Source organism: Stigmatopora argus, chromosome 7 (genome assembly GCF_051989625.1).
Source record: "Stigmatopora argus isolate UIUO_Sarg chromosome 7, RoL_Sarg_1.0, whole genome shotgun sequence".
NCBI classification, from domain to species: Eukaryota; Metazoa; Chordata; class Actinopteri; order Syngnathiformes; family Syngnathidae; genus Stigmatopora; species Stigmatopora argus.
Window position 1 is genome coordinate 3,293,262 of NC_135393.1, and position 14,790 is coordinate 3,308,051.

Sequence of the window (14,790 nt, forward strand, 5' to 3'; positions counted from 1 at the left end):
GTCCATATATTTGCATCTGTAATTAATTTCAATTTCAATTTACACCACTGCAATAATATGTTTAAACATATTCCTGGAGTTCATTTTAAAATGCTAGACATTTTATACTTTTTTTTTTATTGATCTTATTAGATAATGCAAGCTTTTTTACCAGTGAGGTTACATTCCTTTGTACAAAAATCTCATTCATTTGATTAATTATTCTGAGGTGTAATCTTCTTGTTTATCTCCGGTCTGGTCACCAGAGCTCTGAACAAAAGTGACATAGAGTCTATGGGGATTAAAATGCTGCCAGGATACAAAGATCCATATCATGGTCGACCTCTCACCAAGGGAGAACTTGGTTGTTTTCTCTCTCATTACAACATCTGGAAGGAGGTAAGGGTTCGGTTACTGATTCTTAACACTTAAAACACCTTAGATCAGCACTCACGACACAAAATGTGGCCGATATGGTCATTTATTTAAAAATAGAAAAGATAAACAGCTAAAACCCTAAAAAAAATTTATTTTGACGTCTATGAATGAAATTAAATTTATTAAAAAACGTATCTTGCATAAAAACTGAAAAAAACTCATTCACTTTTGCCTGCCACTGCTCGCTCAAGGCATTGCCATCTTCCCATAGTTAAACGTGCTCTGACTGGCCAGACGCGAGTAGCCTTGATAGATGTGCTCGTGTTTACCATGTCAGCAGATGCCAATAGTTGTTAAGGCTGATCGAAGGTCTTGCGGTCGATCATTTAAATATTAGCCTTGATACCTGCGTAATGTGTATTTCATACTATTATTGCACACAGAGAACACTAGACTGCTACGGACACACTTCCTGCTTGTACTGCTCACGTTACTTCCTTTTTGAATTTATCTACGTGCAGGCAAGACCCTTTCGGCATACAGAAAGGAAATGATTGTACATTTGTGATTATGAAATAAAACAAAATTCCGCTTTGATTTTTTTTCTTTTTATTTCTTGTTTGAAAGTAACAACTATTGCAGTAATATGAACCATCGAAAGAATGGCCATCTTTTGACATTAGAACCAATATTGCCACCACAACATAAACCTCTGGTAAGAAAATTGTAATTTCTGTCATTAAAAAGCATCAGGTACTCCTCAAGCTAGACTTATTTCTTTTTTCAATAATAATTGAATAATTTGTTATTTTGCATTTACAAAAACAGGCATATTAACTTCCTTATTATATTGACCCAAATAATGTGCAATCAAGCAGACGATTCTTTGACTTTATACAGTATCTCAGAAATACCACGTGCGATGATTTTTCTTAAGATTTTCCCTTCAAAATAACACATTTATACTCCCATTTTAAAGCATGAATATGGAGGTGAAAATTGTGTATCGGGGGCGTCTTATACAAGAAAAATTGTAAAATTCAACGATTTTGAGGCAATTTTAAGGGTGCGGCTTGTACGCAGAGGCAGGTTATACAGTGGGGACAAATTAGTATTTAGTCAACCACCAATTGTGCTAGTTATCCTACTTGAAAAGATTAGAGAGGCCTGTAATTATCAACATGCGTAAACCACAACCATGAGAGACAGAATGTGGAAAAAAACAACTGAAAATCACATTGTTTGATTTTAAAAGAATTTATTTGCAAATCATGGTGGAAAATAAGTATTTGGTCGATACCAAAAGTTCATCTCAATACTTTGTTACGTACCCTTTGTTGGCAATAACGGAGCTCAAACATTTTCTGTAACTCTTCACAAGCTTTTCACACATTGTTGCTGGTATTTTGGCCCATTCCTCCATGCAGATCTCCTCTAGAGCAGTGATGTTTTGGGGCTGTCGTTGGGCAACAGGGACTTTCAACTCCCTCCACAGATCTTCTATGGGTTTGAGTTCTTGGCTAGGCCACTCCAGGACCTTGAAATGTTTCTTACGAAGCCACTCCTTTGTTGCCCTGGCTGTGTGTTTGGGATAATTGTCATGCTGAAAGACCCAGCCATGTCTCATCTTCAATTCCCTTGCTGATGGAAGGAGATTTTCACTCAAAATCTCGATACATGGCCCCATTCATTCTTTCCTTTACACAGATCAGTCGTCCTGGTCCCTTTGCGGAAAAACAGCCCCAAAGCATTGTTTCCATCCCCATGCTTCACAGTGGGTATGGTGTTCTTCGGATGCAATTCAGTATTCTTTGTCCTCCAAACACGAGAACCTGTGTTTCTACCAAAAAGTTCTATTTTGTTTTAATCTGACCATAACACATTCTCCCAGTCCTCTTCTGGATCATCCAAATGCTCTCTAGCGAACCGCAGACGGGCCTGGATGTGTACTGGCTTCAGCAGGGGGACACGTCTGGCAGTGCAGGATTTGTGTCCCTGGCGGCGCATTATGCTACTGATAGTAGCTTTTGTTATTGTGGTCCCAGCTCTCTGTAGGTCATTCACTAGCTCCCCCTGTGGTCCCAGCTCTCTGTAGGTCTTTCACTAGGTCCCCCCGTGTGGTTCTGGGATTTTTGCTCACCGTTCTTGTTATCATTTTGACGCCACGGGGTGAGATCTTGCATGGAGCCCCAGATCGAGGGAGATTATCAGTGGTCTTGTTTGTCTTCCAGTTTCTAATAATTGCTCCCACAGTTGATTTCTTTACACCAAGCGTTTTACCTATGGCAGTGTCTTTTATACCGATAATGAGTTCAAACAGATGCTTTTAATACAGGAAACGAGTGGAGACCTCGTTAGAAGTTAAACCTCTTTGACAGCCAGAGATCTTGCTTGTTTGTAGGTGACCAAATACTTATTTTCCACTGTAATTTGGAAATAAATTCTTTAAAAATCAAACAATGTGATTTTATGTTTTTTTTTCCCACATTCTCTCTCATGGTTGATGTTTATCGTGACCGGACGTTTCGTCGAAGGACACTTGGTCGTCGGACACTTGATCCCCGGAGGTTTCGTCGAACGGACGTTTGGTCGACGGACAGTTCGTCAAACAGACGTTTCGTCCAACGGCAAGGTTTTGAAATAGTAAAATTATCAATAAGAGCACTCATTTAACACATCGGCTGCCATTGACGGCGGTAGACGTCCAATGAACCTTCATTCTCTCAATTTCTAACTGAAAGAACTTGCAATACAGCAAGGTGTTGAAATACTTTATATGGTCATTTTTATCAAACAAATAAAAGTCGAGGCTATTAGTATATTAATTGTAATTTCTTGTAAACCAGACAGCTCGCCGAACAGACACATCGAGACTATTAGTATATTAATTGTAATTTCTTGTAAACTGCGTGTGTGTATATGTGACATGCTACTGTTTAATTTATTATTTTATTAAACAAATAAAAGTGGGGATGTTTGGCGAGCTGTCTGGTTTACAATAAATTACAATTAATATACTAATGGCCTCGACTTTTATTTGTTTGATACAAATTACCATATAAAGTTTTTCAACACCTTGCTGTATTGCAAGTTCTTTCAGTTAGAAATTGAGGGAATGTAGGTTCATCAGACGTCTACCGCCGTCAATGGCAGCCGATGTGTTAAATGAGTGCTCTTATTGATAATTTTGATATTTCAACACCTTGCTGTATTGCAAGTTCTCTCAGTTTGACAAAAATGACCATATAAAGTATTTCAACACCTTGATGTACTCTCTCTCTCTCATGATTATAATTTTGAGAGCGAGCGAATCCGGTGACGAATTGTCCGTTCGACAAAATGTCCGCCGACGAAACGTCCGTTCGATCAACTGTACTTCGACCAAACGTCCGTTCGACGAAAGAGTCCGGGTACCAAGTGTCCGTCGACGAAAAGTCCGGGTACCGATGTTTACCCATGTTGACAATTACAGGCCTCTCTAATCTTTTCAAGTCGGAGAACTTGCACAATTGGTGGTTGACTAAATACTTATTTGCCCCACTGTATGCGAGTAAATACGGTAATGTCAATACATTTCCTGTATCCGTTATTTTCTTTTGAAACTGTCACGGATGCATTGCTTCTTGCTTGACAATTTCACCGCACTCTACTGGGCTCACAACAACAACCGTGTTTCAAGTTTCTCCCATGTACCCTTTGACTGCCCTTCGTCGTTGTGTGCATGACCGTCTGCTGGAGGAATCTGTGGCCGAGTGCCTTCTACGGACTCACTGTCGACACCACCTCCATGTTTCAAGATGTAACGCTCGGCAATACATGAGGAATTCAACGAGAAGGCGGCTAAGGAAGAAGCAACCACCATTCCAACAGCAGAAATCCGAATAAAAATGGGGGGAAAATTTTACGAACTTTCCGACTTCTTGGGAAAAACATCCTGAAAGTGTTCATGAGTCATGCAATCGCCCCGTCACGACGTTTGTCTTGTAAATTTTCAAAACATTATAGGTGGTCAAAGGCAATTATCTCTATAATCGTTTCGTTCTCAGATTCGTTCGTCAACAAGCACTGCCGCAGGGTAACTTAAACCCAAACAGATAAGCAGCAATGGCGATAAATAAAATGGGTGAAAAATTAGATGCCAAATAAATCATAAAACGTTAATGAAAACAAATTAAAAGTCCAATGTAACATTGTTTGGAATTATTAATTTTATGTTTATTTGGTGTGTGTTCATGTGTTCTCTTTCTCTGTCTCTGTTGCCTAATGTTAGGTTCCTGCCACTTGTGCACCTGCACTTCATTCAACACGACTAGATTTTGCATGTTTATTTTTAATTTTAAAGGCTTATTAAATAATTTTATGATCATTTTCTCTTGTGCTGTGTGTTTCTCACACCTTTCCTACATATTTGGGATACTTTGATCAATTTTATAGGGTTTCGTTGGTAGTTTTATGAGGACCATAGAACGAAAGACAGGGAAGTGTATTCCGCTTGCGAGTTTCAGCGTGAATTTTGACATTTTCATGAACATTTTGATTGGGATACTTAATAGAAGAAAAGGCGATGTACTAAAGCTGTGAATGTTGAAGCTGTGAAGTGGTGGAGGGTGACACTAATTGCACCAAAATGTGGCGCCAAAAGAATTAATGCAACAGGGACGAATAATATTGCATGCCCCACTTTTCAGGTTTTCATTTTTTTTTTTTAAGTTTAAAATATCCAATACATTTCAGTACACTTCAAGATTATCTCCCACTTGTTGATTCATGACAAAAAGTTTTAACAGTCTTTATATTTGAAATGTGGCAAAAGATTAAAAAGTTAAAGGTCCCGAATACTTTCACAAAGCACTGTTTGTGTGCATTCACAGATAGTGGATCGCAATCTGCACACCTCTCTGGTCATTGAGGACGACTTGCGCTTTGAGGTGTTTTTTAAACGTCGTCTCCAGGCGCTCCTGCAGGAAGTGACAACACACAAACTTGACTGGGATCTCATGTGAGTGTTGCTTCAGTTACCACAGTGAAAATAACTCTGAGCATATTTTTGTCTTGAAATACAAAACAAATTTGAGATACGAATATACCAGATGGTTCCCGATGTGGCCATCCGAGTGGCTGAGTATGCGAGAGGCTGCTTATGAGAACAGCATCGCTCTGTTTCTCTCGCCACATCTCCCTCGCCTAAAGATATGTACGAACACCGGTACAGGTTGCATTTTTTTTACTGGAGATAGCGTGACCGAATCGATAATCTGCGAAAAAGCCAGCGGAAACTACATTGATTGAAAGCAAAGCAACCATCTGAAAAAGACATCGGCGAAACCCTTCAAAGAGTTGTGGCTGGTTCGATAATTTGAAAAAACAAAAACTCAGTTCTGAAGCCTGGAGAAGACTGGAAGTTCCGACTCGAATCCCACGGGGGAATACATTAAACATCTTTGCCTCGATTATTGCACAAGAAGTTTTAAATGTAGTGTAACGTAAGATTAAAACTAATATTTAAGTGTGTGTGTGTGTGTATAGTAATCTAAGTTTATTTAAGTTAAATTTAAAGTTTATGTTACGAGCGTGTTGCCGTCAAGTCTCTCTCCTGTCCTTTTCTCCCTCGCTCCTCCGCGCACTCCGAGCTACTGTCTGTCTGTACAGTAATACCTTGACATACGAGTGCCCCGACATACGAGCAATTTGTGACACGAGTAAAATTATGATCAAATATTTATCTTGAGATACGAGACAAATTTTCATATAAGAGCATACAGCGGACGCGAGAGGCTGCTCATAAGAACATCATGGGCACTGTCTTTCTGGTCGCAACTCCCTCGTGTAATGTCTCTACGAGCACTGGGCGGAGCGTTGCATTTTTTCAGTGTTTTTTTTTCCCGTCATTCAGTGCAGAATGGCGAAAGACCAATGGCGGATGAGCTTGCTCGATAATACGAGCGGAGTATATAGTACTTATACTATACTTCTTGTTGGCAAGTGGTCGTGCGTTATCCTGTTGTGAGGACATTTGTGTGCATCATTTTGGGAATATTTTGAAGGCAAACAACCCTCGATAGGTTGCATCTGAAAGTTAGGGTGGAGGCAGGGCAAATAGAGCCAAGAAAACATAAACAATTTAAAATTTCGAGCAAATAATTATCTCTAGATACGAGACAAATTTCGAGATACGAGAAAGCCAGGTGGCCAAGACATGAGAGGCTGTTTATGATTTTAGCGCACTGTCTTTTTTGCTGCATCTCTTTGGTGTATAACAGATATCTACGAGCACTACGTTGCATATTTTTCAGTGTTTTTTTCCCGTCACTCAGCGCGAATGGCGAGCGATCGCTAATACCAGGAGTTAATGTTACTTCTCGTTGGCAAGTGGTCGTGCGTTATCCTATTGTGAGGAGATTTGTGTGCATCATTTTCGGAATATTTTGAAGGGAATACAAAAGCAAACAGCCCATCGATAGTGAAAGTCAGGGTGGAGGCGGGGCAAATACAGCCAACCCGGGAGAAGAAAGGTATCAAACTTAAATACAAAATTAGAATAAAGTTCAGTGCAAGGTTAGATTAAAGTTATTTTTAAGTGTGTGCATCGTAATCCAAGTTCATTTAAATTTGTTTGTTATGTTACGAGCGCGTTGCCGTGCAAAAAGTCTCTCTCCCCCCCTCTCTATCTCCCCTCCGAAATCCGTCTAATTTTAGTACTATTAAACACATTTTAGTACTATTAAACCACTAGTTATTTGTTACTTTATTAATAGATGGCAAATTAGAACAAATAAAAATGTTTTTCCAATTCAATATCCTGGTTTTGGTTTTTTCAGTGTTGGAACGAATTAATTTGTTTTCCATTTCTATGGGAAACGTTCGTTTGAGTTACGAGTAAAGCTCCTATCTCGAGGTACCACTGTACTGAATAATGTCACATTTTAGTATTGAAGATCACAACGTCTAGATAGGTATTTGTTATTTTGTGAGTAGGTTTTGAATTAGAACAAATAAAAAGATATCCTATTTTTGGTGTTTTTTCAGAGGGTGGGAATAGATTAATTTGTATTTAGTTCATTTGAATGGGAAAAATTGATTTGAGATACAAGTAAATTGACATACGAGCTTGATCCCAGCACGCATTAAGCTCGTATCTCAAAGTATTACTGTACAAAGAAATCCCTCCATCTGTCATTCGCTGTCTCTCAACATTAATGACCAGACAGTAAAATTACACAAAGCTAGTGTTTGTGCATCCATAATTGCCACAAACAGGATGTCATCAACGCTGTTTGTTTTCTATGAAACCTTTTCTGACGTAACTTTTTTTCCTTACTTTGTTCATGCAGTTACATAGGTCGGAAGCGAATGCAGGTGGATCATCCAGAGAAATCAGTACCCAACGTTCACAACCTAGTGGAGGCTGACTACTCCTACTGGACTTTAGGTTACATGCTGTCCTTGCAAGGTGCCAAAAAGCTTCTCAAAGCTGAGCCTCTGAAAAAGATGCTCCCTGTTGATGAGTTCCTTCCTGTCATGTTTGACAGACATCCTGTGTGAGTCTACCCTATTCCTTCTGCTCCTTTATTTACTGGATTGTGCTTCATTAATTTTGTAAATCTAATATTTTTCTCCTTTCCATCTTTAGTTTGGAGTACAAGGAACACTTTGAGAATCGAAGCCTGCGTGCTTTCTCGGCAGAGCCGCTTTTGGTGTATCCCACCCACTACACAGGAGACTCGGGTTACATCAGTGACACAGAGACTTCAGTAGTCTGGAACAATGAAACAGCCATGACTGACTGGGACCGAGCCAAGTCCAGAAAAACTCAAGAACAAGTGGAGTTAAGCATTGAAGCCCAGAACTCTGATGTACTTCAGTCTGAGCTGGAGAACTTCAGTGCACGGGATGAATTGTGATGCTTTGGGAGAACACTGTTACGAGCAGTGAGCAACAAACTGCAAAGCAAAACAAAGCTGTGGTAGTTGGAGGAATGTAAATGAGGCTAGATCAGTGGTCTTCAACTTTGGTCCTTAAAACCCCCTATCCAGTCTGTTTTCCACATGCCCCTGCTCTTCAACACCTGAATCAAATGATCAACTAATCAGCAAGTTGTCCAGGAGCTTGATCACGATCCTGATTATTTGATTCAGGTGTCTTGGTGGAGGTAGACATGGAAAACAGATTGGATAGGGGCCCTTGAGAACTGGAGTTGGAGACCTCTGGATGGATGGATGCAGGTCTGGTGGGATTTCCTCCACTTTAGGTTCAATATAAAGTTGAAATACCCTTCACGAGTCACCTAAAATCTTTTAAGTTTCATGTCGCAAAAATCCAAGAATGAAAAAAGGGAAATGATAATTCTTTTTAAAATACAGTGGTACCTTGAGATACAAGCTTAATGCATTCTGGGACTGAGCTCGTATGTCAATTTACTCGTATCTCAAATTAACGTTTCCAATAGAAATGAACTAAATCCAAATTAATTTGTTGCCACCCTCTGAAAAAAAAAAAACACGATATCATAATGGAAAAACATATTTTTATTGGTTGTAAGTCACCAACTACTAACAGAGTAACAAATAATTAGTGGTTATGATGTTTAATAATAAAATGAAACATTATATTATACAACAGGGAGTTCTTGCATAGGGGAGAGAGAGTCACTTGACAGATGCGCTCGTAACGTAACATAAACTAGTTATGTTCCCATAACTAGTGGTTATGATGTTTAATAATAAAATGAGGCAATATTTTGTACAACAGGGAGTTTGTAATAGGGGAGAGAGAGTCACTTGATGGATGTGCTCGTAATGTAACATAAACTTTTAATTTAACTTAAATGAACTTAGATTCGGATACAAAAACACTTAAAAAGTTTCAATCTTACGTTACAATAAATTTAAACCTTCTTGTGCAATATCTAAGGCAAAGAGGTTCATGTATTACACCGCGGCTTTTGGGGCAAACTTCCTGCTTCTCCATACGTATTGACAACCCAGCTCAGTCTCCCGTACACTACTCAAGTATTTCGATTATTTCTATTCTGGCTGATACACTGAAATGAAGACAGCCCTACTTGTTTAAACCAGTACAAACAGAGAATCCTGCCTTAAATGATGCAATGCATGAAGCAGATTACAAAAACCCTTCAAATATATAAATGAAACATGCAAAAGAGTGATTAAGTGGATCGCAATTGTGGTATCGACTAACTAGACTAACCATCCAATGTCGTTTTATTTAGCTCATGACCAAACAGTATGGGTCGCATAATCAAAACCAACTAAATATTAATTTATTTATTCGTTCATTTTCCGAACCGCTTTTGCTCACAAGTGGGGGGTGGTGGAGCTTATCCCAGCTGAGAATGGGCACCAGGCTGGGGACACCCTGAGTTTGGTGGGAAGCAAATCGCAAGCCACAAAGAGACGTACAACCATGGATGCTCACGCTCATCCCTAAGGACAATGTAGAGTGTTCAACCAGCCTCCCATGCATGTTTTTGGGATGTGGGAACAACCGGAGTACCGGGAGGAAACCCACGTGATCCTACTTCGCAGTTTTATATTATCGCGGCGATTTTTAGTCTACATTATGTTAGGTGTTGGTTCTGTCATGATTTGTTTGGGTTTTGGTGTTTAAGGGTTTTGTGACCTTTCCTTCTGATTGCCCAATGAGTTCACCTGTCGTTTGCCCGCCCCTGGTGTCTCTCCTGCTCACTGCCTCTCGTGTCAATTAGGTTTTTCAGTCATGTTGAATGTAATGTATGCGTCCTTTCATATTAAATATAACACAGCTGTACTCTTGTTTATTTCTGACCATTGTTTTGCTGAAGCTGAATTAAAGAGTATTTTAATTAATGGTAAAAAATTGGCCGTCTCGTGGTGTAGAGGTTCACTCGCCTGACTTCGGTGTGGGCTCAATTCCCGCTGGTGGCGGTTGTTTGGTCTGTAAAACAGCTTCAGGAGCAGGCACAGAAAGAGTGAGACCAATTTGAAGGAAATAAGTTTATTACCAGACTGCAGGATGGGGAGAGCTCGAACAGTGCGGACGCACAGTCTGTTCCTTGCAACTCTCAGAATGAACAGAAAGTGAGTCTATATATTTGTGAAACACAGGAAGTTGTCATAGAGACATTTTAGACATCTTCAGGGAAAAGTCTATGACAATGATGCAGGGCAGTCTATAACAAGGATGCAGGGAAAAGTCTCCATGACAATGATGCAAGGCAAAGCCTCTATGACAACGATATTTTTATAAATCACAAAAACTGGTGCAATACGAACAAGCAATTGCAAAGCGACTTTGTCAGCTTATCTTACAGCGGTATGATTGGAAATGCGGATGGTTGTTTGTCTCTGTGTGCCCTACGACTGACTAGCGACCAGTCTAGGGTGTAGTCTGCCTTTCGCCCGAAAACTGCTGGGTTAGGCTCCAGCAACCCCCACGACACTTTCAAGGATGGCTGGTATGGAAGATGAATGAATGAAAAAGAATGAATTAACAAATTGAATAGAGGTTCTCAAATTGTCAGTCGTTTGTAAATGTAGAAATAATTGTTATCATGTCCAGTGATAAAGTGGTTAGCGCGCGGGCCCCACATTTCTGAGATCTAGGGTTCGCTCCCAGGTCTGGACCTTTCTATGGGGAGTTTCCATGTTATTCCCCGGCTTGGGTGGGTTTTCTCCAGGTACTCCAGATATAACCCCCACATCCTCAAAAACATGCAGTGTAGGCTGGTTGAACACTCTAAATTGCTCCGAGGTATGAGTGTGAGCGTGAATGGTTGTCTGTCTCATTGTGCTCTGTGATTGGCTGGCCACCAATTCAGGGTGTCCCCTGGCTGTTGGCCATAGGTAGCTGTGAAAGGCTCCAGCACCTCTCATGAACCTTGAAAAGGACAAGTGGTATGGAAAATGAACGAATGTATTTTCCATCCAAGCGTTCCGTTTTTCCTCCACCATTTTGCTGAAGCTGAATTAAAGAGTATTTTTAATTGTTAACTAAATTTCTCTTAATATGTTGTGCCTCTGAATTGTCAGTTGTTTGCAAATGTATCTCTGATTAAAATATGGAAATACTTGTTCCACTGTGTAGTTTTGTAGATATTTTCCATTCAAAAGTATTTTTTTTATTTTTCTCTCACCATCATTTTCTGGCTATATTAAGTATTTAAAAATTTAAACTGATTCATTTGGGTTTCTTTAATTGTCAGTTATTTTCAATGTAGCTTTGATTAAACCTGGAAATTTGTTACGCTATTGTTTTGTTGTATTTTCCATCCAGGCGCTACATCAAGCCACCTTACTGGTGATGTCAGTTTGATCTGCGCCCAGTGGGGGAATCTCTTCTAATTAGTGCTTGGTGGTGCGTAGGACCGAACGCACAGGTGACTGAGTGCTGCAGTCGGCCAGTATTACTTCTCCTTTTTCACTGTGCTTCCAATGAAAGCCTCTGTAGTCACTCTTCACTTATGATGGATGACTGTGCAAGCTGCTATGCACTGAGTTTGTCAGTGAAGAAAATACCTGTTAGTCTGCAACGCACAGTAATCCCTCGAATATCGCGGCTTCGACTATCGCAGATTTTTTTCGGGGAGAATTTTTTTTATTACATTTTTTTGGGTAAATTCATAAAAATGTGTAAATCCAAGCTGGAACTCGCAAGCGGAAGCCACTCCCCCTGTCCTCACAACCACAGGACACGATCACGATCTCAACCACGACTACGCATCTTGTACCTTCGCTCTGGACCCCTCTATGGACCTCTCGGCAATCGACCTCCACGCTACGCAAGACGACTCCACAACACTTCTCGCCTTGTGCCTTCGCCTGATCCTACACAACAGACACTCGAAATAAACAGAAAGTTCCACGTCCGGCTTGTGTGCGTTTGCCTGCTTTGGGGCCCTCCGCCCATGACTGTAACACCTTCATAATCAAGCAGGAACTTTCATTTTGGGGAATGACTAAAATGCGTGGATAATATGTACGACAAAGTAGTTGAAATCTTATTAAGAAAAGAAGAGTATGGATTTTGTGTACAATTAAAAAGGATTTTTGGTGAATAAAATGATTTTATTAAAATTGGGCTATATTCCTAAACGATATTGCAATTTTATGAGGTTATTGATGACTTTTTTGAATGTGTGCTGAATGGTGCAGTAAAAGTTTTATAGCCATAAAATAGTTATTTAGGATTGGATTGATTCAGACGGAGTACTACTGAAGGCCTCTGTGTGAAATGTACAGCCTGCCACTAACACAGACTAATCCTATTAGACTCCTCTTCACTTCTATATTTAACTGAGATTAACACAAGTTATCTTTCAGCAAATCAATAGTTGCTTTTCCATGGATACACAAACATGCTGCAAAGAAAATATCGACTTACTCAGTTCATTTCCATGACATTCTGCATCTTCCTTGCAACATCATTTTGATGACGAGACGCAAACAAAATTATTGTGCTTGGAGGGATAAAAAATGTCTAATATTTCTTGTTAGTGAGCAGTTTGTGGCAATGAGAGGACATTGTATCTTGTTTAAGTGTCATTCCAGAATTGGAGTACATTTGGAATTCAAAACGCTGGAAAAATTATTTTCTCTTGTTCGTCAACAATTGGCAATAAACTATCAAAGGTTAGTTCATCTTCTAGGCCAATGGTACAGATTTTATGAAATTTTTCATTTAGTGTTTACACTGTCACCTACTCAAAATGCATATTCTTGCCAACCTATGGCGCATTTGGCTTCCGGTACGCTGATCAAAGTGTTTGCTTCTATTGTTGCTCGGTTTGCGTAGCTCGTCACTGATGTGTAACTGCAGGATATGGCCTTGGTCTTTGCTCATTCAAAAATTGTTCCTGTGTTCCTGTTTGTCTTACCAGGGAAGCTAAAAAATCATAAAATATCATAAAAGTGAGTGGGACGGTTGAATTGCCCGAACCAGCTAGGGCATAGGAGGAGAAACCCCTAATTGGATGTTCCTTCGAAACTGAAACATCCCCCAATATTCAAATTAACACCCACTTCTGCCTGCTGCTGGAAAGGATTTAAAATAGCCAGATAACAAGAGGATGTCATTTCTTGCAGAAATGATCCTGAGTCTCAGTCTGCCTTTCTTCCAAAAACCCTCCAGAACAAAAAAAAAACGAGCACGCGGCATTGTACGAAGTAAAAAAAGAATAACGCTAATAAGTGGTGACTGCCGAGACCTGATTGTTCCAAAGGTCCAAGACGGAATGATTTTCTCCGCAAATTCTTGGCGTGTCACAAAATTGGTTTGCATGTTCTCGTGGGTTTCCTCTGGGTACTCTGGTTTCCTCCCACATTCCAAAAACATGCATGGTAGGCTGATTGGACACTCTAAATTGGCCCTAGGTATAGGTGTGAGTGTGCATGGTTGTCCGTCTCCTCGTCCCCTGCGATCGGCTGGCCACCGATTCAGGGTGTCCCCCGCCTCTTGCCCGGAATCAGCTGGGATAGGCTCCAGCACCCCCCGCGACCCTAATGAGGATAAAGCGGTTCAGAAAATGAGATGAGATGAGAGAGAAACAATATGCCCCCCCCCCTTTATGATTAAATTTGGTCATTTAGGGAAAATTAGCATTTAAGGTGGTATACTCCAGACTTAATCGTTAATTAAAAAATTAAAAATAAATAATTTGGATAAAATAGAGAAGGCGCTGTTATTTAGTAATTGCTATGTAACTACTAAACAGGAGTAGCAGAACCAGAGCATGCTCTGTGCACGTCACGTGAATGCTGCCCTCTTAATACTGTATTTTCACACCTATGAAATGCACCGCCCTAAAAGGCGCAGTCTCAGTTGCGAGTGTATTTTCTGTTTTTGTCAATAGATAGGGTGCTTCGTTTTAAAGGACGCGTTGCTATGGTAGTGCTATGTATGTTTAAAAAAGGGCAATCAGAAACACCTGGGTCTAACAAGACGCAACAAGCACGAGATACACCAGGGGCGGGGAAACGACAGGTGAACTCAATGGGCAATCACAGGGACAGGTCACACAAGGGAAAAACACAACAAAACCCATCCTTAACAAATACAGAAACTAAGGAATCAGACGTAAGACCTGCCTATTGCCCATGCATGTGTGGAGTTTGCGTGTTCTCCTCAGGCCCGCGTGGGTTTCCTCCCAATTTCCAAAAATATGCATGGTAGGCTGATTGGACACTCTAAATTGGCCCTAGGTATAGGTGTGAGTGTGCATGGTTGTCCGTCTCCTCGTCCCCTGCGATCGGCTGGCCACCGATTCAGGGTGTCCCCCGCCTCTTGCCCGGAATCAGCTGGGATAGGCTCCAGCACCCCCCGCGACCCTAATGAGGATAAAGCGGTTCAGAAAATGAGATGAGATGAGAGAGAAACAATATGCCCCCCCTTTATGATTAAATTTGGTCATTTAGGGAAAATTAGCATTTAAGGTGGTAT

At 40.4% G+C, this 14,790-nt stretch overlaps 1 protein-coding gene across 1 annotated transcript in view; it reads left to right on the top strand.

The window, feature by feature from the left end:
* The window catches only part of colgalt1b (collagen beta(1-O)galactosyltransferase 1b), a 34,076-nt gene extending 22,473 nt beyond the window's left edge, over positions 1-11,603 (top strand). The window contains exons 9-12 of the mRNA XM_077604563.1: positions 246-378; positions 5,229-5,356; positions 7,689-7,895; positions 7,988-11,603. Of these exons, the coding sequence (XP_077460689.1) occupies positions 246-378; positions 5,229-5,356; positions 7,689-7,895; positions 7,988-8,258 (739 nt within the window). The 3' untranslated portion in view covers positions 8,259-11,603. The remainder of the gene's footprint in view (positions 1-245; positions 379-5,228; positions 5,357-7,688; positions 7,896-7,987) is intronic.
* The last annotated feature ends 3,187 nt before the right edge of the window (positions 11,604-14,790 follow it).